This window comes from Dermacentor albipictus, chromosome 4, assembly GCF_038994185.2.
Source record: "Dermacentor albipictus isolate Rhodes 1998 colony chromosome 4, USDA_Dalb.pri_finalv2, whole genome shotgun sequence".
Lineage (NCBI taxonomy): Eukaryota > Metazoa > Arthropoda > Arachnida > Ixodida > Ixodidae > Dermacentor > Dermacentor albipictus.
Genome location: NC_091824.1, coordinates 82,372,081 through 82,396,136, shown reverse-complemented (window position 1 = coordinate 82,396,136; position 24,056 = coordinate 82,372,081). Strand labels below are relative to the sequence as shown.

Sequence of the window (24,056 nt, the reverse complement as noted above, 5' to 3'; positions counted from 1 at the left end):
ACATGTACTGCAGTGGTCACAAAGATAAAAAGAGGAATCGTATCTCCTGTTTAGATAGCGATACCGAAGACCTGCTTAGCACTTTTCCTCTAATTGTGCGATTTCGTAGGCCTCCACAATCTCTCTCGTCACCCTTTATGAGCCCTATACAGAATGGAAGTACTTTCAAACATGGGCTTGCAGGAACAATCTCGGCAGTGAATACCCAAATGACCCGAGATTACTCTAGTGACGTTATATCGATGCTCTTTTAATCTCTCATTGATGCATCTGCCGGTTTGACTAACATACGTTCTTCCGTATGAAAGTGGAATGGCATAGACAACGTTTACAAATTGTTACAAATTGTTTGCGATGTTGAGTAGAACATTCGTTCCTTTTGTTACTCTCTGTGTTAACCTGTTTGCATAGCTTCTGTAGACGCTCAGGTGCAGAGAAAACCACGTCCACCCCCGATTTTGCCGCTATTCTTCTGAGATTATGTGAAATGGAATGAATGTATCGCGCCACCGCAGATTTCTTTGCTCTATAGCATTGGCACTGTTTCCATTCGACTCGCTTTTGCACTTCCTGCTTAAGCCCTCTGCGACAGAGGTGAGCATACGCATCGGGTAACCAGAATCTGCCAGGTGCTTGGCCTGATCTCTGAAACTGGCTTCCATTTCGTGGTCACATGACTTCGTCAGAGAATTATTGAAACGCGATGTTACTACTGCGCGTTTTACAATTTTGAATGAGCGGAATGAAATGGTAGCACTGGCTTATTGCCTCCTGGCTGATAGCTCCAGCAGGTCATTTGTGGAGAAAGGTACAATCCCAAGTCTAAAAATCTTATGAAATTGCCTATGGGGACTTCATCTGTCAACGACAAAGGGGACAACACTTCAGTGAACGAGGTTACGGTTTTTGAAACCAGTGAGTAAAAATTGTCTTTTCGTTATTCAATATGATTAGAAAATCGTCAACGCATCTGAACACTTTCACGAGATCGGTGTCATTTTTCAGACGTTCATCAAGAACCTGGTCACAACACTGGTCACATTCAGGGGTGAATCGAAATTCACCACTGAATGTTCTTTTTTTGCTCTTACGTTTGTTTCCGCTCGTACGGTATATATTTATCGATGCGTACGAAAATAAAATCTATAGTTGAAAGTGAAGCACTGTGTCTGGGTATCTATTTCTCCCTACGTCCTCGTACAGTCGCGCTTATGCACTCTATCTCTGGAAGGACCACAGAGGGAGGAAATTCTGTGTTTAAAGAAATGAGGGCCACTTTATGCGTGAAGTGTTATGCGTGAAGTGTTAGAACGAAGTTCTAAGTGCGTAGGTTTATTTATACGTTTCAAAGGTAATTGTCACCCACATGTTTACTTCCAATTTCCCTGAATTACACGAGGTGTGCCGTTGGTTTCCCTTGCCTCCTCGGTGCAACGTTGTTTATATTTCGTTGACGTAGGAAGCATTTTGTGATTGACGAAAGATAAATATTTATTCTGCGTAGGTTGATTAGAATCATTGTGTAAAATAACTTATTCAAGCATTCCAGAGTGTTATACTGCTTTTATGCGCAATGTTTTGCAGAGTCCTAATACAACTGTGCAAAACACCAGACTCAAATTAAGCGGAAGTGTTGGGAATAGGTGGCGCAAATTACGTGTTCTGTCCAAATTAAAACTTTGCAAATAATTACTGAACCCTCATTTTTTCTTTCTAGTTTTATGCGGTATAGCAGTGGAAGAACCAGCTGATCAGCTCAAGTCCTGAGGACCAGGCCCGACTGGTGGACGGGAACAGATTTTTGGAGAGGGACTATGGCAGCCTGGACTGAGGAAGCCATCCAGGACCTGTGGATGACCAAAAAACCTTTCGTCTGCTCATTTTCAATCAAGTCTTTTCCTTCTCCTCCTCCTTAAATTGTGAACGCGATTCGTAGATGGTTTCCCCGTGTCGACGGAGAACTAAAAACAAGGTACATTCAATCATCATCATCGTCATCAGCATCTTTTATGTCTACTGCAAGACGAAGGCCTCTCCCTGCGATTTCCAATTAACCTTGTCCTGCGCCAGCGGATTCCAACTTGTGCCTGCGAATTACATCATTTCATCAGCCCACCTAGTTTTCTGCCGTCCTGCACTGCGCTTCCCTTCTCTTGGCACCCGTTCTATAAATCTAATGGTCCGCCGCTTATCCATCCTAAGCACTACATGACCTGCCCAGCTCCATTTTTTCTCATAATGCCAATTAGGATATCGGCTATACCCGTTTGCTCTCTGATCCCACACCACTCTCTTCCTGTCTCAGCGTTACACCCGACATTTTACGTTTCATCGCTTTTTGCAGTTCTCAACTTGTCCTCGAGCTTCCTTGACAGCCTCCAAGTTTCTGCCCCAGATGTAAGCACCAATAGAATGCATTGTTTATACATCTTTCTTTTTCTGTACAACTTTTATATATTGAGCTAAAACAAAGGACACATTGTGGGTTATGTGTACGTAAAGTGTTTCGGTCAACCGCGGACTCGAAGTTTATTTTCGTTTCTGTGACAGAAACCAGGGAAGAAAGAGCAAAAGGCTACTAAGGCCTGACAAACCCATAAGACAAAGTATATATACCTGGCAACATATTACGAGTTCAAGCCCTCCAGTGCTCTCTGCAGGAGCAAAATTTAGCAAACTACCCTGCTAGAACTACAAATGCCACCGAAATAAAACTTATAAAAATGTTGTCAAGGCTAAGGCAAATAAGTAAGCCAAGATAGACACGTGGGGAGTAAATATAGTCTTTGTAAATAATTTATTTGTCAAGTGATCAAAATTCTTATGCGGCTATCTTACACTATGTTTCCCGGTGTGCCGATAGGACTCTGTTACAACGAGCTTGTATTTGGTCGTGATGGGAGGAACTTATGCATGTTATGTAGCAAAATATTACCATTTTTGACATGATGAGGAAGACTGCAGATATTTACTAAGTGTATGTCTACTTCTCTCCTGCTATCTGCGTTTTAAAGGCTGGGTTCCATCGTTTATAAAAGTATGTGCCAACAGGCCCAGCAACAGACTCTTCTACGCGTCCCATACCTTCGCCCTAGGCTCAAATATGGTTGGCCCCTCTGTCGTTCGTTCCTTTACAATTCTGTCTTGCTCACTTGTTCGGCACAAACAAAAAACACTTTTTGTTTGGATGTAAAACGGGCGACTTGGTAAGGGTTAATTTCTTTGAAACGGTGCCACAAAAAAAAAAAAAAAAAACACGAACGCGGAATGACCTTACGAACACAAGCGCCGATTCTCAACTCCACTATAAAGCCTGGCGACAAGATGAGCCTGGCTGAACTCAGGTGCGCAGCCGCACTCCCCACAGCATAAGGTAATATGTGACTGACCATTGCCACCGCGCACGTGACTCGTGCTCCTTAATCTTACATTCACGCACTGTCCAGTCTGTCCTATACCCGCCGTGGTTACTTAGTGGCTATGGTGCTGGGCTGCTAAGCACGAGGTGGCGGGATCGAATCCCGGCCACGGCGGCCGCATTTCGATGGGGGCGAAATCCGAAAGCACCCGTGTACTTAGATTTAGGTGCACGTTAAAGAAACCCAGGTAGTCGAAATTTCCGGAGTCCCCCACTACGGCGTGCCTCATAATCAGAAAGTGGTTTTGGCACGTGAAACCCCATAATGTTTTTTTCAGTCTGTCCTATCTAGGCAGAGCCACGTGAACAAAAGGGAGACAGTCGAACCAAACATAACTCAGCTGCCTTTGCTGAACGGCACGTATATAGAATGTGCTCACTTAAACTTTGAGAGTAAAATAGCACCGGCGTTTTGTATTGTTTCAGTCGACAATGCTGAAGGTATAAAGGCGCTAGAGTAATCCTCCGAGTGCATGCCTAATCCGAAGAGCACGTCCCCCTTACTTTTCGGACACCGAGCATTCACTTCGACTTGAGCCAAAAGGCCGAGACACGGTGGACATAGAGACAGGTGGCGTACCGAATGTTCCCAGGGAGAAGATGACGATCTCGATTCGGCAGCGGCGAAAGATGTAGTTGTTGATGCCCTGGGTTGTGCGCACAGCGAACGCCGGCATGAAGACCGTTATGGCTTGCACGCCGATGGACCCGTAGAAGAAGTCTGTCTTGCTGGTCATCGCGTACAGCGTGGTGCAGCCGGCCGCCACCAGGAACACCACCAGCGTGTACGGGACGCGGATGTGTCGCTGGATGGTCTTCAACATCGCTGCAACGCGACACGGCCGCCGAAGGAATTTTCGGGCTGTAAATTATTTCTCGCGCTCGAACTAGTTCTTTCCCTAAGATAATAAGACATTAGCTGCGACTCACGTTTACTTCAATTCGTAAGTACACGCATGCTGGCACGAGGCGTCGCACATCGTGGCGTATTTGTAACGCGAGAGTTACAACACCGAACCGGGAGTTCGAGAAGGAGACGGAGGGAACAGGGAACAGGCATGTGTGGTGTGGGTTTCCCTCGTCTGATCCTCCGTGTACAAGTTTGGGCCACGTGATAAGGTAGGCGAAAATTAGTGGTAAGGTAGGCGAAAATCGTTGATATAATGTTGGCTCAACGGACACTAATGCTTGTCTTCTGTCCGCAATTATAGAGAATGGAATTCGGCTGTGCAGTTTGTCTCACGAAAAAGGCGAATAACGGCTTGCACAAAAAACTTGAGAAAAGGGAGCACGTATCTTAAAAGAAAGGCCAAAATTTTCTTCCGTTGTCTGCAGGGAAGTATATGAGAAGGACGACTGAACTCCTGGTAAGAAACTCTTGGTCAGTGGCCTACAATTGAAGAAAGAAAACAGTGGTTCGTCTGAACAGAAGTCCGAATTAAGGCCCGACAGACAACCGATGGTCCTGGCGTGCGCTTGAATTTCGAGGATGACCGTAATCATGTCAGTTGACGCCCACAGAACTTCTAACACTTACGATGTAATTAAAACAGTCAATCGAATCGTACCTTTTTAGGATATGATTTGTAGGGCTATTGTAATGATACGAGCACAATACAACAATGTCACATCAATTCACCAATCTTCTGAAAAAAATTTTAAGACCTGTCACGTTGGCTTCATGTCGGCTTCACGTCAAAGTTTTCGAGATGCCCATTAGCCTAGCGTGGCCCCCTTATATCTCGGAAGCCGCTACCCCAGCTTACGAGCGGCACAACACTCGGTAGATAAAATCGCATTACCTCATAAAGAGGCGCTACAGAAATTACGCTCAAGCCAACCGTCGTCATCGCGGTTTTATTGGTGTCACTTACGAATAGAGGCAAAGGCAACGAGTCAAGGCACACTGGTAATGTGTGAAGGGATACCAGCTAAGATGTGCTTTTTGCAAAACTTTAGAGCAGAATCGAGTCAGTTTTCTTTTATTGCTCACTGAGGCGTTTCTTTCAGCTGCTGTCTATTCCGGTACGGTTTCGGTACGCTGACTTACTCGAGATGGTGAGGAAGGCGAAGAGGGCCAGGTAGATTCTGTGGTTGTCATCTGTCCGGTTATCGGCCTCTGTTGTCATGTTCATCGCTGCTTAGTGGTGTCGGAAACGGGTGGCGTGGCGTCGCTGGTTCTGGAAAGCAAAATTGCAAAAAAAGAAAAAGACAAGCGATTAAGGCAGCGATTCAGGTGAAAACGTACGAGAACAACATGTGCCAAGAATTTATACGCACTTATACCGATGAGTGAGATATGGGGCCGACCCAGAGCGACGGGGCAAGCCTAAGACGTGCAGTTGAGCAGGACCAAACGGAGGAGAGCTGACACGTAACCTATACGAATCTGAACGAGACGGCAAAGACCGCAGCGCGAGCCTCTTGGTGATGGTAACGACGACGACGATGGTTGTGATGATGATGATAAACCTCTGTCATGGCTCGCACCCACTATGGGGGATAGGCGCGCGCACACTAGTCTTCTTGCGACGTTGGCGTGATGACCGCGTGACCATTGTATCGAGCGCTAGAGGTTAGCTTACCTTTGGTTACAAAGCACGGCGTCACAATGGAATCTTCGCCCCTTCAGTGGCGAGGCGCAGTAGTGGTTCGATTTTATGCACGCGTTTGATTGTAGTGTAGTGCTACGTATATTCTCTGTTTCCCAGATTCTTTGTCGCAATTCGATCATCTCGGCGCACGCAACAGGGTGTCAAACTAGGCACTGAAACCATAGTGCATGCCGACCATGAAACTAATAGCATATTATTAACTGGTCGTTTCAAAGCCCCCCGGCCTGGGTGAAGCCGAAACCTATTGCGGGCACAGATTTGCCCTCGCCCGTATGCCATAGGGCCTCTATGTTATGACTTTGCGCCTGTGTACGAATATTGCAGAGCAATCTATTTGCCCGAATTCCTGGGCAACATCATGTGAGATAAGCAATGTATGCCTGATCTTGCCGGCTGGGCACTAAGAGGAGACTGTAATGTCATTGCACTACACCCTTTATCTGTTAAAATGAGTAATTGAGGGCCAGAAAAGTGAAAACGATTACGAATATACGATGACTTGGAAAGTATTTATGGGGATAAGCACACTGGAGGATTGAAGCACAGTAGCGTACTACATTGGATAACGTTAGGAGACGTGTGAGTCAGCCCTATAGGTTACCGTAACAGAATAAGTTATACCTTCGGATAACTTCAGAACCTTTGTATTGCGTTATTTTTTCGAAGGTATTTATTGTGACCTTTTCTCTTGCGGTTACCAGCGTTACCTATATTTTATCACGGCGCACATATCTTCAATCCATTTACAATAAACGCTAGATTTTTGACGGCTCTAGTTTCGTGGTTTTCTGCAGCTCTATTCAGGCTCCGGCACAAAGATAACTAAAAACAAGCAAAATAGAAAAAATAGGTGCTCCGCTGGGGCAACGCGATCTTTCGGAGGTGATGTCAAAGGTACACTCGACCACAAAATTTTACGGAATCTGAGAAAAAGCTGAATATCTACGCAGCCCGACAACGCAGCCTAGTTATCGCGTTTAAAGCCTCTACCACTATATCTGAATAACATTGTGGAGTTCGATTTTACTGACTACTGTTACAGGCTGCTCGGAAATTGAACGTTTTTTGAGACCCCGTGGTCCGTAAAACTTGTGTTTGACTATGCACAAAAAGAACAACGTTAGGTATAACTGTGCTTGTGAGTTATGCCTCTGCAATAGCAAAACGGCAGCTGTTACCGAGACAAGTCTTTATAAGCCAGAGCAGACACAAAAAATTGCAGTTCTTCCCGAAAGGCGAAGCACCTAGTGCGACAGCACATTAGTAGACAGCTGTACAAAGTAATCAAAGTTATCATAGCATGCCCTGACGTCGATCAACGCGATAAATACGCGAAGAGCAAAGAATAATTTTCTCGGAAAATCGAAAAAATGGTAAGCCCAAGAAAATATCGATTTTGCCCCGTAAAATTAGGGACAACTACAGAGTCTCACCGTTTCTCAGAAACGTCCACCCACTATACAACGTCGGTAGGCGCCGGGCCCGCGCCCGCGCGATTCTCGACCGCACCGACGCGGATCGTGAAGCCACCGCATTTTTGGACGCGGCTCAGTACGGCAATACATCAACTTTCGCTATAGCAGTTGTGGACGGTGTCGGGATGCGCGACTCTCGCGCGTCCCCTGATATCTTGTTTTCCCGCATAGTTCCAGCAGTGCGGCCTCGCCGCGTGGCCTGACGCCCGCGGTGGTCGGAGTGGTACAAGCGTAGTGCGAAAGAAGGCGCAAGTGTCGTGCTGCTGCGGGGTTACTTGGGTGCGGGAAGACAAGGCGCTCCCTTTTAGGTTCGGGACAGCAAGCAGTGCGGACGTGCCGTGCCGCGCGTGCGCCAATCCATGCTTCTGCGAGGCCGTCTCGCGTGGCCGCCTTTGAACGCATCACCTTCGCGTGACCGTACACGCGAACGACAAGGCGTTGAGATCCAGCATGGGGCGAACATATTCGCTCGCTATCTGGTCGCGGTGAGTCGGACTTCTATAGTTGTCGCGCGCCCATCGGCATGTTTTGTGGATAGCAACTCGGCTAGCTGGCATTGGTCTATGAAAGGTGCAATAAATGCCTTTGTGATTGCTTGCACTGTTGTGTTGTCGTTCCTTTGTCCCAAGAGCACAGGAGGAGAACCACACAACGGCAACGGAACGGTACGATCATCCGCATCGGTTAAATCGACCACCAGCGCTAAAGCAGAACAGATAGCCGTAGCCATCGCCATGGCAGACACGACATTTACCCATGTCCTCACGGATTCGCGTGCTGTAATTCGTGCTTACGAAAGCGGCAACGTATCGAAAGAGGTAGCGCATATACTACTAGCGAGCACAAAAGAGTGCAAACGATGCCTCTCCTGGTTCCCCACTCACATAGGGAAAGACATTCACCCGCAAAAACCCAACCTCAATGAAACGGCGCACGACCGCGCGCGAGAACTTGCCCGCCGCGACGGTCCCACGGCCTCCAAAGGGCGGGACATTCAGTTTAATGACCCGCTACTCACTTACCAAGAAATCACCTCACACAATCGAAAAGGCAGAATGATATACCCGCTCCCGCACGCCAAACTCGAACGCTCGCAGGCGGCCGCGTTTCAAATGCTGCAAACGGACTCGTATCCGTCACGAGGCCCACTAAGCCACCACAACACAGAAATCCCGGCAAATTGCCCAGACTGCCCAGAATTCTATTGCTCACTCTCGCACATGCTTTGGCAATGTACCGCGTTACCAGAGGGCCCTCTCTCCACTGAGCGTGAATGGGAAGAAGCCCTCAAAATCCCGGACCTCAAACTCCAACTCAAGGCCGTCCAGAGGGCCCAAGAGCTGGCGGAGCGTCACCACGTTCCCGTCGCGACATGGGCATCGCCTACGGTTTCGGCCCAAGGAGCTCCCCGCGAGCAAGCTCCAAGGGCTTAAACCTCCTCAGGACCTCAACAAAGTTCTTGACTGACTGGCCCCGTAAAATGAGTTCCCACGAAAGCGCCCCATCTTCGCATATATTACTCCTCGCGCGCGCCCTCGCCTCGATCAACGCGATAAATATGCGAAGAGGCAAAGAAATATTTTCTCGGAAAATCGAAAAAACGGTAAGGCCCATGAAAATATCGATTTTGCCCCATAAGATAATTTCTCACGAAAGCGCCCGATCTTCGCATATATTACTCCTCGCGCACGCCCTCGCCTCGATCAACGCGATAAATATGCGAAGAGGCAAAGAAATATTTTCTCGGAAAATCGAAAAAATGGTAAGGCCCATGAAAATATCGATTTTGCCCCACAAGATAATTTCTCACGAAAGCGCCCGATCTTCGCATGTATTACTGCTCGCGCACGCCCTCGCCTCGATCAACGCGATAAATATGCGAAGAGGCAAAGAAATATTTTCTCGGAAAATCGAAAAAACGGTAAGCCTATAGCCCATGAAAATATCAATTTTGCCCCACAAGATAATTTCTCACGAAAGCGCCCGATCTTCGCTATTATTACTCCACGCGCGCGCCCTCACCTCGATCAACGAGATAAATATGCGAAGAGGCAAAGAAATATTTTCTCGGAAAATCGAAAAAACGGTAAGGCCCATGAAAATATCGATTTTGCCCCATAAGATAATTTCTCACGAAAGCGCCCGATCTTCGCATATATTACTCCTCGCGCACGCCCTCGCCTCGATCAACGCGATAAATATGCGAAGAGGCAAAGAAATATTTTCTCGGAAAATCGAAAAAACGGTAAGGCTATAGCCCATGAAAATATCGATTTTGCCCCATAAAATAATTTCTCACGAAAGCGCCCGATCTTCGCATATATTAATCCTCGCGCACGCCCTCACCTCGATCAACGCGATAAATATGCGAAGAGGCAAAGAATTATTTTCTCGGAAAATCGAAAAAACGGTAAGGCCATGAAAATATCGATTTTGCCCCATAAAATAATTTCTCACGAAAGCGCCCGATCTTCGCATATATTACTCCTCGCGCACGCCCTCACCTCGATCAACGCGATAAATATGCGAAGAGCCAAAGAAATATTTTCTCGGAAAATCGGAAAAAACGGTAAGGCTATATATAGCCCATGAAAATATCAATTTTGCCCCATAAAATAATTTCTCACGAAAGCGCCGGATCTTCGCATATATTACTCCTCGCGCACGCCCTCACCTCGATCAACGCGATAAATATGCGAAGAGGCAAAGAATTATTTTCTCGGAAAATCGAAAAAACGGTAAGGGCATGAAAATATCGATTTTGCCCCATAAAATAATTTCTCACGAAAGCGCCCGATCTTCGCATATATTACTCCTCGCGCACGCCCTCACCTCGATCAACGCGATAAATATGCGAAGAGGCAAAGAATTATTTTCTCGGAAAATCGAAAAAACGGTACGGCTATAGCCCATGAAAATATCAATTTTGGCCCATAAAAGAATTTCTCACGAAAGCGCCCGATCTTCGCATATATTACTCCTCGCGCACGCCCTCACCTCGATCAACGCGATAAATATGCGAAGAGGCAAAGAAATATTTCCTCGGAAAATCGAAAAAATGGTAAGGCTATAGCCCATGAAAATATCAATTTTGCCCCATAAAATAATTTCTCACGAAAGCACCGGAACTTCGCATATATTACGCCTCGCGCACGCCCTCACCTCGATCAACGCGATAAATATGCGAAGAGGCATAGAATTATTTTCGCGGAAAATCGAAAACACGGTAAGGCTATAGCCCATGAAAATATCGATTTTGCCCCATAAAATAATTTCTCACGAAAGCGCCCGATCTTCGCATATATTACTCCTCGCGCACGCCCTCACCTCGATCAACGCGATAAATATGCGAAGAGGCAAAGAAATATTTTCTCGGAAAATCGAAAAAATGGTAAGGCTATAGCCCATGAAAATATCAATTTTGCCCCATAAAATAATTTCTCACGAAAGCACCGGAACTTCGCATATATTACTCCTCGAGCACGCCCTCACCTCGATCAACGCGATAAATATGCGAAGAGGCATAGAATTATTTTCGCGGAAAATCGAACAAACGGTAAGGCTATAGCCCATGAAAATATCGATTTTGCCCCATAAAATAATTTCTCACGAAAGCGCCCGATCTTCGCATAAATTACTCCTCGCGCACGCCCTCACCTCGATCAACGCGATAAATATGGGAAGAGTCAAAGAAATATTTTCTCGGAAAATCGAAAAAACGGTAAGGCTATAGCCCATGAAAATATCGATTTTGCCCCACAAAATAATTTCTTACGAAAGCGCCCGATCTTCGCATATATTACTCCTCGCGCACGCCCTCACCTCGATCAACGCGATAAATATGCGAAGAGGCAAAGAAATATTTTCTCGGAAAATCGAAAAAATGGTAAGGCTATAGCGCATGAAAATATCGATTTTGCCCCATAAAATAATTTCTCACGAAAGCGCCCGATCTTCGCATATATTACTCCTCGCGCACGCCCTCACCTCGATCAACGCGAGAAATATGCGAAGAGGCAAAGAATTATTTTCTCGGAAAATCGAAAAAACGGTAAGGCTATAGCCCATGAAAATATCGATTTTGCCCCATAAAATAATTTCTTACGAAAGCGCCCGATCTTCTCATATATTACTCCTCGCGCACGCCCTCACCTCGATCAACGCGATAAATATGCGAAGAGGCAAAGAAATATTTTCTCGGAAAATCGAAAAAATGGTAAGGCTATAGCCCATGAAAATATCAATTTTGCCCCATAAAATAATTTCTCACGAAAGCGCCCGATCTTCGCATATATTACTCCTCGCGCACGCCCTCACCTCGATCAACGCGATAAATATGCGAAGAGGCAAAGAAATATTTTCTCGGAAAATCGAAAAAAACGGTAAGGCTATATATAGCCCATGAAAATATCAATTTTGCCCCATAAAATAATTTCTCACGAAAGCGCCGGATCTTCGCATATATTACTCCTCGCGCACGCCCTCACCTCGATCAACGCGATAAATATGCGAAGAGGCAAAGAATTATTTTCTCGGAAAATCGAAAAAACGGTAAGGGCATGAAAATATCGATTTTGCCCCATAAAATAATTTCTCACGAAAGCGCCCGATCTTCGCATATATTACTCCTCGCGCACGCCCTCACCTCGATCAACGCGATAAATATGCGAAGAGGCAAAGAATTATTTTCTCGGAAAATCGAAAAAACGGTACGGCTATAGCCCATGAAAATATCAATTTTGGCCCATAAAATAATTTCTCACGAAAGCGCCCGATCTTCGCATATATTACTCCTCGCGCACGCCCTCACCTCGATCAACGCGATAAATATGCGAAGAGGCAAAGAAATATTTTCTCGGAAAATCGAAAAAATGGTAGGGCTATAGCCCATGAAAATATCAATTTTGCCCCATAAAATAATTTCTCACGAAATCACCGGAACTTCGCATATATTACTCCTCGCGCACGCCCTCACCTCGATCAACGCGATAAATATGCGAAGAGGCATAGAATTATTTTCGCGCAAAATCGAAAAAACGGTAAGGCTATAGCCCATGAAAATATCGATTTTGCCCCATAAAATAATTTCTCACGAAAGCGCCCGATCTTCGCATAAATTACTCCTCGCGCACGCCCTCACCTCGATCAACGCGATAAATATGGGAAGAGTGAAAGAAATATTTTCTCGGAAAATCGAAAAAACGGTAAGGCTATAGCCCATGAAAATATCGATTTTGCCCCATAAAATAATTTCTTACGAAAGCGCCCGATCTTCGCATATATTACTCCTCGCGCACGCCCTCACCTCGATCAACGCGATAAATATGCGAAGAGGCAAAGAAATATTTTCTCGGAAAATCGAAAAAATGGTAAGGCTATAGCCCATGAAAATATCGATTTTGCCCCATAAAATAATTTCTCACGAAAGCGCCCGATCTTCGCATATATTACTCCTCGCGCACGCCCTCACCTCGATCAACGCGATAAATATGCGAAGAGGCAAAGAATTATTTTCTCGGAAAATCGAAAAAACGGTTAGGCTATAGCCCATGAAAATATCAATTTTGCCCCATAAAATAATTTCTCACGAAAGCGCCCGATCTTCGCATATATTACTCCTCACGCACGCCCTCACCTCGATCAACGCGATAAATATGCGAAGAGGCAAAGAATTATTTTCACGGATAATCGAAAAAACGGTAAGGCTATAGCCCATGAAAATATCAATTTTGGCCCATAACATAATTTCTCAAGAAAGCGCCCGATCTTCGCATATATTACTCCTCGCGCACGCCCTCACCTCGATCAACGCGATAAATATGCGAAGAGGCAAAGAAATATTTTCTCGGAAAATCGAAAAAATGGTAAGGCTATAGCCCATGAAAATATCAATTTTGCCCCATAAAATAATTTCTCACGAAAGCACCGGAACTTCGCATATATTACGCCTCGCGCACGCCCTCACCTCGATCAACGCGATAAATATGCGAAGAGGCATAGAATTATTTTCGCGGAAAATCGAAAAAACGGTAAGGCTATAGCCCATGAAAATATCGATTTTGCCCCATAAAATAATTTCTCACGAAAGCGCCCGATCTTCGCATATATTACTCCTCGCGCACGCCCTCACATCGATCAACGCGATAAATATGCGAAGAGGCAAAGAAATATTTTCTCGGAAAATCGAAAAAATGGTAAGGCTATAGCCCATGAAAATATCAATTTTGCCCCATAAAATAATTTCTCACGAAAGCGCCGGATCTTCGCATATATTACTCCTCGCGCACGCCCTCACCTCGATCAACGCGATAAATATGCGAAGAGGCAAAGAATTATTTTCTCGGAAAATCGAAAAAACGGTAAGGGCATGAAAATATCGATTTTGCCCCATAAAATAATTTCTCACGAAAGCGCCCGATCTTCGCATATATTACTCCTCGCGCACGCCCTCACCTCGATCAACGCGATAAATATGCGAAGAGGCAAAGAAATATTTTCTCGGAAAATCGAAAAAATGGTAAGGCTATAGCCCATGAAAATATCAATTTTGCCCCATAAAATAATTTCTCACGAAAGCGCCCGATCTTCGCATATATTACTCCTCGCGCACGCCCTCACATCGATCAACGCGATAAATATGCGAAGAGGCAAAGAAATATTTTCTCGGAAAATCGAAAAAATGGTAAGGCTATAGCCCATGAAAATATCAATTTTGGCCCATAAAATAATTTCTCACGAAAGCGCCCGATCTTCGCATATATTACTCCTCGCGCACGCCCTCACCTCGATCAACGCGATAAATATGCGAAGAGGCAAAGAAATATTTTCTCGGAAAATCGAAAAAATGGTAAGGCTATAGCGCATGAAAATATCGATTTTGCCCCATAAAATAATTTCTCACGAAAGCGCCCGATCTTCGCATAAATTACTCCTCGCGCACGCCCTCACCTCGATCAACGCGATAAATATGGGAAGAGGCAAAGAATTATTTTCTCGGAAAATCGAAAAAACGGTACGGCTATAGCCCATGAAAATATCAATTTTGGCCCATAAAATAATTTCTCACGAAAGCGCCCGATCTTCGCATATATTACTCCTCGCGCACGCCCTCACCTCGATCAACGCGATAAATATGCGAAGAGGCAAAGAAATATTTTCTCGGAAAATCGAAAAAATGGTAAGGCTATAGCCCATGAAAATATCAATTTTGCCCCATAAAATAATTTCTCACGAAATCACCGGAACTTCGCATATATTACTCCTCGCGCATGCCCTCACCTCGATCAACGCGATAAATATGCGAAGAGGCATAGACTTATTTTCGCGCAAAATCGAAAAAACGGTAAGGCTATAGCCCATGAAAATATCGATGTTGCCCCATAAAATAATTTCTCACGAAAGCGCCCGATCTTCGCATAAATTACTCCTCGCGCACGCCCTCACCTCGATCAACGCGATAAATATGGGAAGAGTGAAAGAAATATATTCTCGGAAAATCGAAAAAACGGTAAGGCTATAGCCCATGAAAATATCGATTTTGCCCCATAAAATAATTTCTTACGAAAGCGCCCGATCTTCGCATATATTACTCCTCGCGCACGCCCTCACCTCGATCAACGCGATAAATATGCGAAGAGGCAAAGAAATATTTTCTCGGAAAATCGAAAAAATGGTAAGGCTATAGCCCATGAAAATATCGATTTTGCCCCATAAAATAATTTCTCACGAAAGCGCCCGATCTTCGCATATATTACTCCTCGCGCACGCCCTCACCTCGATCAACGCGATAAATATGCGAAGAGGCAAAGAAATATTTTCTCGGAAAATCGAAAAAATGGTAAGGCTATAGCCCATGAAAATATCGATTTTGCCCCATAAAATAATTTCTTACGAAAGCGCCCGATCTTCGCATATATTACTCCTCGCGCACGCCCTCACCTCGATCAACGCGATAAATATGCGAAGAGGCAAAGAAATATTTTCTCGGAAAATCGAAAAAATGGTAAGGCTATAGCCCATGAAAATATCGATTTTGCCCCATAAAATAATTTCTCACGAAAGCGCCCGATCTTCGCATATATTACTCCTCGCGCACGCCCTCACCTCGATCAACGCGATAAATACGCGAAGAGGCAAAGAATTATTTTCTCGGAAAATCGAAAAAACGGTTAGGCTATAGCCCATGAAAATATCAATTTTGCCCCATAAAATAATTTCTCACGAAAGCGCCCGATCTTCGCATATATTACTCCTCACGCACGCCCTCACCTCGATCAACGCGATAAATATGCGAAGAGGCAAAGAATTATTTTCACGGATAATCGAAAAAACGGTAAGGCTATAGCCCATGAAAATATCAATTTTGGCCCATAACATAATTTCTCAAGAAAGCGCCCGATCTTCGCATATATTACTCCTCGCGCACGCCCTCACCTCGATCAACGCGATAAATATGCGAAGAGGCAAAGAAATATTTTCTCGGAAAATCGAAAAAATGGTAAGGCTATAGCCCATGAAAATATCAATTTTGCCCCATAAAATAATTTCTCACGAAAGCACCGGAACTTCGCATATATTACGCCTCGCGCACGCCCTCACCTCGATCAACGCGATAAATATGCGAAGAGGCATAGAATTATTTTCGCGGAAAATCGAAAAAACGGTAAGGCTATAGCCCATGAAAATATCGATTTTGCCCCATAAAATAATTTCTCACGAAAGCGCCCGATCTTCGCATATATTACTCCTCGCGCACGCCCTCACCTCGATCAACGCGATAAATATGCGAAGAGGCAAAGAAATATTTTCTCGGAAAATCGAAAAAATGGTAAGGCTATAGCCCATGAAAATATCAATTTTGCCCCATAAAATAATTTCTCACGAAAGCACCGGAACTTCGCATATATTACTCCTCGCGCACGCCCTCACCTCGATCAACGCGATAAATATGCGAAGAGGCATAGAATTATTTTCGCGGAAAATCGAAAAAACGGTAAGGCTATAGCCCATGAAAATATCGATTTTGCCCCATAAAATAATTTCTCACGAAAGCGCCCGATCTTCGCATAAATTACTCCTCGCGCACGCCCTCACCTCGATCAACGCGATAAATATGGGAAGAGTCAAAGAAATATTTTCTCGGAAAATCGAAAAAACGGTAAGGCTATACCCATGAAAATATCAATTTTGCCCCATAAAATAATTTCTCACGAAAGTGCCGGATCTTCGCATATATTACTCCTCGCGCACGCCCTCACCTCGATCAACGCGATAAATATGCGAAGAGGCAAAGAATTATTTTCTCGGAAAATCGAAAAAACGGTAAGGCTATACCCATGAAAATATCAATTTTGCCCCATAAAATAATTTCTCACGAAAGCGCCCGATCTTCGCATATATTACTCCTCACGCACGCCCTCACCTCGATCAACGCGATAAATATGCGAAGAGGCAAAGAATTATTTTTTCGGAAAATCGAAAAAACCGTTAGGCTATAGCCCATGAAAATATCAATTTTGCCCCATAAAATAATTTCTCACGAAAGCGCCCGATCTTCGCATAAATTACTCCTCGCGCACGCCCTCACCTCGATCAACGCGATAAATATGGGAAGAGGCAAAGAATTATTTTCACGGAAAATCGAAAAAACGGTAAGGGCATGAAAATATCGATTTTGCCCCATAAAATAATTTCTCACGAAAGCGCCCGATCTTCGCATATATTACTCCTCGCGCACGCCCTCACCTCGATCAACGCGATAAATATGCGAAGAGGCAAAGAAATATTTTCTCGGAAAATCGAAAAAATGGTAAGGCTATAGCCCATGAAAATATCGATTTTGCCCCATAAAATAATTTCTCACGAAAGTGCCGGATCTTCGCATATATTACTCCTCGCGCACGCCCTCACCTCGATCAACGCGATAAATATGCGAAGAGGCAAAGAAATATTTTCTCGGAAAATCGAAAAAATGGTAAGGCTATAGCCCATGAAAATATCGATTTTGCCCCATAAAATAATTTCTCACGAAAGCGCCCGATCTTCGCATATATTACTCCTCGCGCACGCCCTCACCTCGATCAACGCGATAAATATGCGAAGAGGCAAAGAATTATTTTTTCGGAAAATCGAAAAAACCGTTAGGCTATAGCCCATGAAAATATCAATTTTGCCCCATAAAATAATTTCTCACGAAAGCGCCCGATCTTCGCATATATTACTCCTCACGCACGCCCTCACCTCGATCAACGCGATAAATATGCGAAGAGGCAAAGAATTATTTTCACGGATAATCGAAAAAACGGTAAGGCTATAGCCCATGAAAATATCAATTTTCCCCATAAAATAATTTCTCAAGAAAGCGCCCGATCTTCGCATATATTACTCCTCGCGCACGCCCTCACCTCGATCAACGCGATAAATATGCGAAGAGGCAAAAAATATTTTCTCGGAAAATCGAAAAAATGGTAAGGCCCATGAAAATATCGATTTTGCCCCATAAAATAATTTTTCACGAAAGCGCCCGATCTTCGCATATATTACTCCTCGCGCACGCCCTCACCTCGATCAACGCGATAAATATGCGAAGAGGCAAAGAAATATTTTCTCGGAAAATCGAAAAAAATGGTAAGGCTATAGCCCATGAAAATATCAATTTTGCCCCATAAAATAATTTCTCACGAAAGCGCCCGATCTTCGCATATATTACTCCTGGCGCACGCCCTCACCTCGATCAACGCGATAAATATGCGAAGAGGCAAAGAATTATTTACTCGGAAAATCGAAAAAACGCTAAGGCTATGAAAATATAAATTTTGCCCCATAAAATAATTTCTCACGAAAGCGCCCGATCTTCGCATATATTACTCCTCGCGCACGCCCTCACCTCGATCAACGCGATAAATATGCGAAGAGGCAAAGAATTATTTTCGCGGAAAGACGAAAAAACGATAAGGCTATAGCCCATGAAAATATCAATTTTGCCCCATAAAATAATTTCTCACGAAAGCGCCCGATCTTCGCATATATTACTCCTCGCGCACGCCCTCACCTCGATCAACGCGATAAATATGCGAAGAGGCAAAGAATTATTTTCTCGGAAAATCGAAAAAACGGGAAGGCTATAGCCCATGAAAATATCAATTTTGCCCCATAAAATAATTTCTCACGAAAGCGCCGGAACTTCGCATATATTACTCCTCACGCACGCCCTCACCTCGATCAACGCGATAAATATGCGAAGAGGCAAAGAATTATTTTCGCGGAAAATCGAAAAAACGGTAAGGCTATAGCCCATGAAAATATCGATTTTGCCCCATAAAATAATTTCTCACGAAAGCGCCCGATCTTCTCTTATATTACTCCTCGCGCACGCCCTCACCTCGATCAACGCGATAAATATGCGAAGAGGTAAAGAATTATTTTCTCGGAAAATCGAAAAAACGGGAAGGCTATAGCCCATGAAAATATCGATTTTGCCCCATAAAATAATTTCTCACGAAAGCGCCCGATCTTCGCATATATTACTCCTGGCGCACGCCCTCACCTCGATCAACGCGATAAATATGCGAAGAGGCAAAGAATTATTTACTCGGAAAATCGAAAAAACGCTAAGGCTATGAAAATATAAATTTTGCCCCATAAAATAATTTCTCACGAAAGCGCCCGATCTTCGCATATATTACTCCTCGCGCACGCCCTCACCTCGATCAACGCGATAAATATGCGAAGAGGCAAAGAATTATTTTCGCGGAAAGACGAAAAAACGATAAGGCTATAGCCCATGAAAATATCAATTTTGCCCCATAAAATAATTTCTCACGAAAGCGCCCGATCTTCGCATATATTACTCCTGGCGCACGCCCTCACCTCGATCAACGCGATAAATATGCGAAGAGGCAAAGAATTATTTACTCGGAAAATCGAAAAAACGCTAAGGCTATGAAAATATAAATTTTGCCCCATAAAATAATTTCTCACGAAAGCGCCCGATCTTCGCATATATTACTCCTCGCGCACGCCCTCACCTCGATCAACGCGATAAATATGCGAAGAGGCAAAGAATTATTTTCTCGGAAAATCGAAAAAACGGGAAGGCTATAGCCCATGAAAATATCAATTTTGCCCCATAAAATAATTTCTCACGAAAGCGCCGGAACTTCGCATATATTACTCCTCACGCACGCCCTCACCTCGATCAACGCGATAAATATGCGAAGAGGCAAAGAATTATTTTCGCGGAAAATCGAAAAAACGGTAAGGCTATAGCCCATGAAAATATCGATTTTGCCCCATAAAATAATTTCTCACGAAAGCGCCCGATCTTCGCATATATTACTCCTCGCGCACGCCCTCACCTCGATCAACGCGATAAATATGCGAAGAGGCAAAGAATTATTTTCTCGGAAAATCGAAAAAACGGTTAGGCTATAGCCCATGAAAATATCAATTTTGCCCCATAAAATAATTTCTCACGAAAGCGCCGGAACTTCGCATATATTACTCCTCGCGCACGCCCTCACCTCGATCAACGCGATAAATATGCGAAGAGGCATAGAATTATTTTCGCGCAAAATCGAAAAAACGGTAAGGCTATAGCCCATGAAAATATCGATTTTGCCCCATAAAATAATTTCTCACGAAAGCGCCCGATCTTCGCATAAATTACTCCTCGCGCACGCCCTCACCTCGATCAACGCGATAAATATGGGAAGAGTGAAAGAAATATTTTCTCGGAAAATCGAAAAAACGGTAAGGCTATAGCCCATGAAAATATCGATTTTGCCCCATAAAATAATTTCTCACGAAAGCACCGGAACTTCGCATATATTACTCCTCGCGCACGCCCTCACCTCGATCAACGCGATAAATATGCGAAGAGGCATAGAATTATTATCGCGGAAAATCGAAAAAACGGTAAGGCTATAGCCCATGAAAATATCGATTTTGCCCCATAAAATAATTTCTCACGAAAGCGCCCGATCTTCGCATAAATTACTCCTCGCGCACGCCCTCACCTCGATCAACGCGATAAATATGGGAAGAGACAAAGAAATATTTTCTCGGAAAATCGAAAAAACGGTAAGGCTATAGCCCATGAAAATATCAATTTTGCCCCATAAAATAATTTCTCACGAAAGCGCCGGATCTTCGCATATATTACTCCTCGCGCACGCCCTCACCTCGATCAACGCGATAAATATGCGAAGAGGCAAAGAATTATTTTCTCGGAAAATCGAAAAAACGGTAAGGGCATGAAAATATCGATTTTGCCCCATAAAATAATTTCTCACGAAAGCGCCCGATCTTCGCATATATTACTCCTCGCGCACGCCCTCACCTCGATCAACGCGATAAATATGCGAAGAGGCAAAGAAATATTTTCTCGGAAAATCGAAAAAATGGTAAGGCTATAGCCCATGAAAATATCAATTTTGCCCCATAAAATAATTTCTCACGAAATCACCGGAACTTCGCATATATTACTCCTCGCGCATGCCCTCACCTCGATCAACGCGATAAATATGCGAAGAGGCATAGAATTATTTTCGCGCAAAATCGAAAAAACGGTAAGGCTATAGCCCATGAAAATATCGATTTTGCCCCATAAAATAATTTCTTACGAAAGCGCCCGATCTTCGCATATATTACTCCTCGCGCACGCCCTCACCTCGATCAACGCGATAAATATGCGAAGAGGCAAAGAAATATTTTCTCGGAAAATCGAAAAAATGGTAAGGCTATAGCCCATGAAAATATCGATTTTGCCCCATAAAATAATTTCTCACGAAAGCGCCCGATCTTCGCATATATTACTCCTCGCGCACGCCCTCACCTCGATCAACGCGATAAATATGCGAAGAGGCAAAGAATTATTTTCTCGGAAAATCGAAAAAACCGTTAGGCTATAGCCCATGAAAATATCAATTTTGCCCCATAAAATAATTTCTCACGAAAGCGCCCGATCTTCGCATATATTACTCCTCACGCACGCCCTCACCTCGATCAACGCGATAAATATGCGAAGAGGCAAAGAATTATTTTCACGGATAATCGAAAAAACGGTAAGGCTATAGCCCATGAAAATATCAATTTTCCCCATAAAATAATTTCTCAAGAAAGCGCCCGATCTTCGCATATATTACTCCTCGCGCACGCCCTCACCTCGATCAACGCGATAAATATGCGAAGAGGCAAAAAATATTTTCTCGGAAAATCGAAAAAATGGTAAGGCCCATGAAAATATCGATTTTGCCCCATAAAATAATTTTTCACGAAAGCGCCCGATCTTCGCATATATTACTCCTCGCGCACGCCCTCACCTCGATCAACGCGATAAATATGCGAAGAGGCAAAGAAATATTTTCTCGGAAAATCGAAAAAATGGTAAGGCTATAGCCCATGAAAATATCAATTTTGCCCCATAAAATAATTTCTCACGAAAGCACCGGAACTTCGCATATATTACTCCTCGCGCACGCCCTCACCTCGATCAACGCGATAAATATGCGAAGAGGTAAAGAATTATTTTCTCGGAAAATCGAAAAAACGGGAAGGCTATAGCCCATGAAAATATCGATTTTGCCCCATAAAATAATTTCTCACGAAAGCGCCCGATCTTCGCATATATTACTCCTCGCGCACGCCCTCACCTCGATCAACGCGATAAATATGCGAAGAGGCAAAGAATTATTTACTCGGAAAATCGAAAAAACGCTAAGGCTATGAAAATATAAATTTTGCCCCATAAAATAATTTCTCACGAAAGCGCCCGATCTTCGCATATATTACTCCTCGCGCACGCCCTCACCTCGATCAACGCGATAAATATGCGAAGAGGCAAAGAATTATTTTCGCGGAAAGACGAAAAAACGATAAGGCTATAGCCCATGAAAATATCAATTTTGCCCCATAAAAGAATTTCTCACGAAAGCGCCCGATCTTCGCATATATTACTCCTCGCGCACGCCCTCACCTCGATCAACGCGATAAATATGCGAAGAGGCAAAGAATTATTTTCTCGGAAAATCGAAAAAACGGGAAGGCTATAGCCCATGAAAATATCAATTTTGCCCCATAAAATAATTTCTCACGAAAGCGCCGGAACTTCGCATATATTACTCCTCACGCACGCCCTCACCTCGATCAACGCGATAAATATGCGAAGAGGCAAAGAATTATTTTCGCGGAAAATCGAAAAAACGGTAAGGCTATAGCCCATGAAAATATCGATTTTGCCCCATAAAATAATTTCTCACGAAAGCGCCCGATCTTCGCATATATTACTCCTCGCGCACGCCCTCACCTCGATCAACGCGATAAATATGCGAAGAGGCAAAGAATTATTTTCTCGGAAAATCGAAAAAAACGGTAAAGCTATAGGCCATGAAAATATCAATTTTGCCCCATAAAATAATTTCTCACGAAAGCGCCGGAACTTTGCATATATTGCTCCTCGCGCACGCCCTCACCTCGATGAACGCGATAAATATGCGAAGAGGCAAAGAATTATTTTCTCGGAAAATCGAAAAAACGGGAAGGCTACGAAAATATCAATTTTGGCCCATAACATAATTTCTCAAGAAAGCGCCCGATCTTCGCATATATTACTCCTCGCGCACGCCCTCACCTCGATCAACGCGATAAATATGCGAAGAGGCAAAGAAATATTTTCTCGGAAAATCGAAAAAATGGTAAGGTTATTGCCCATGAAAATATCAATTTTGCCCCATAAAATAATTTCTCACGAAAGCACCGGAACTTCGCATATATTACGCCTCGCGCACGCCCTCACCTCGATCAACGCGATAAATATGCGAAGAGGCATAGAATTATTTTCGCGGAAAATCGAAAAAACGGTAAGGCTATAGCCCATGAAAATATCGATTTTGCCCCATAAAATAATTTCTCACGAAAGCGCCCGATCTTCGCATATATTACTCCTCGCGCACGCCCTCACCTCGATCAACGCGATAAATATGCGAAGAGGCAAAGAAATATTTTCTCGGAAAATCGAAAAAATGGTAAGGCTATAGCCCATGAAAATATCAATTTTGCCCCATAAAATAATTTCTCACGAAAGCACCGGAACTTCGCATATATTACTCCTCGCGCACGCCCTCACCTCGATCAACGCGATAAATATGCGAAGAGGCATAGAATTATTTTCGCGGAAAATCGAAAAAACGGTAAGGCTATAGCCCATGAAAATATAGATTTTGCCCCATAAAATAATTTCTCACGAAAGCGCCCGATCTTCGCATAAATTACTCCTCGCGCACGCCCTCACCTCGATCAACGCGATAAATATGGGAAGAGTCAAAGAAATATTTTCTCGGAAAATCGAAAAAACGGTAAGGCTATAGCCCATGAAAATATCAATTTTGCCCCATAAAATAATTTCTCACGAAAGCGCCGGATCTTCGCATATATTACTCCTCGCGCACGCCCTCACCTCGATCAACGCGATAAATATGCGAAGAGGCAAAGAATTATTTTCTCGGAAAATCGAAAAAACGGTAAGGGCATGAAAATATCGATTTTGCCCCA

General features: G+C 43.9%; 1 protein-coding gene across 1 annotated transcript in view; it reads right to left on the bottom strand.

The window, feature by feature from the left end:
* Positions 1-5,840, bottom strand: part of LOC139059541 (sperm-specific sodium:proton exchanger-like) — a 42,972-nt gene extending 37,132 nt beyond the window's left edge. The window contains exons 1-3 of the mRNA XM_070537963.1: positions 5,699-5,840; positions 5,469-5,598; positions 3,999-4,244 (exon numbers count right to left, since the gene is read on the bottom strand). Coding sequence (XP_070394064.1) covers positions 3,999-4,244; positions 5,469-5,553 — 331 coding nt within the window. The 5' untranslated portion in view covers positions 5,554-5,598; positions 5,699-5,840. The remainder of the gene's footprint in view (positions 1-3,998; positions 4,245-5,468; positions 5,599-5,698) is intronic.
* Between the last annotated feature and the right edge of the window lie 18,216 nt (positions 5,841-24,056).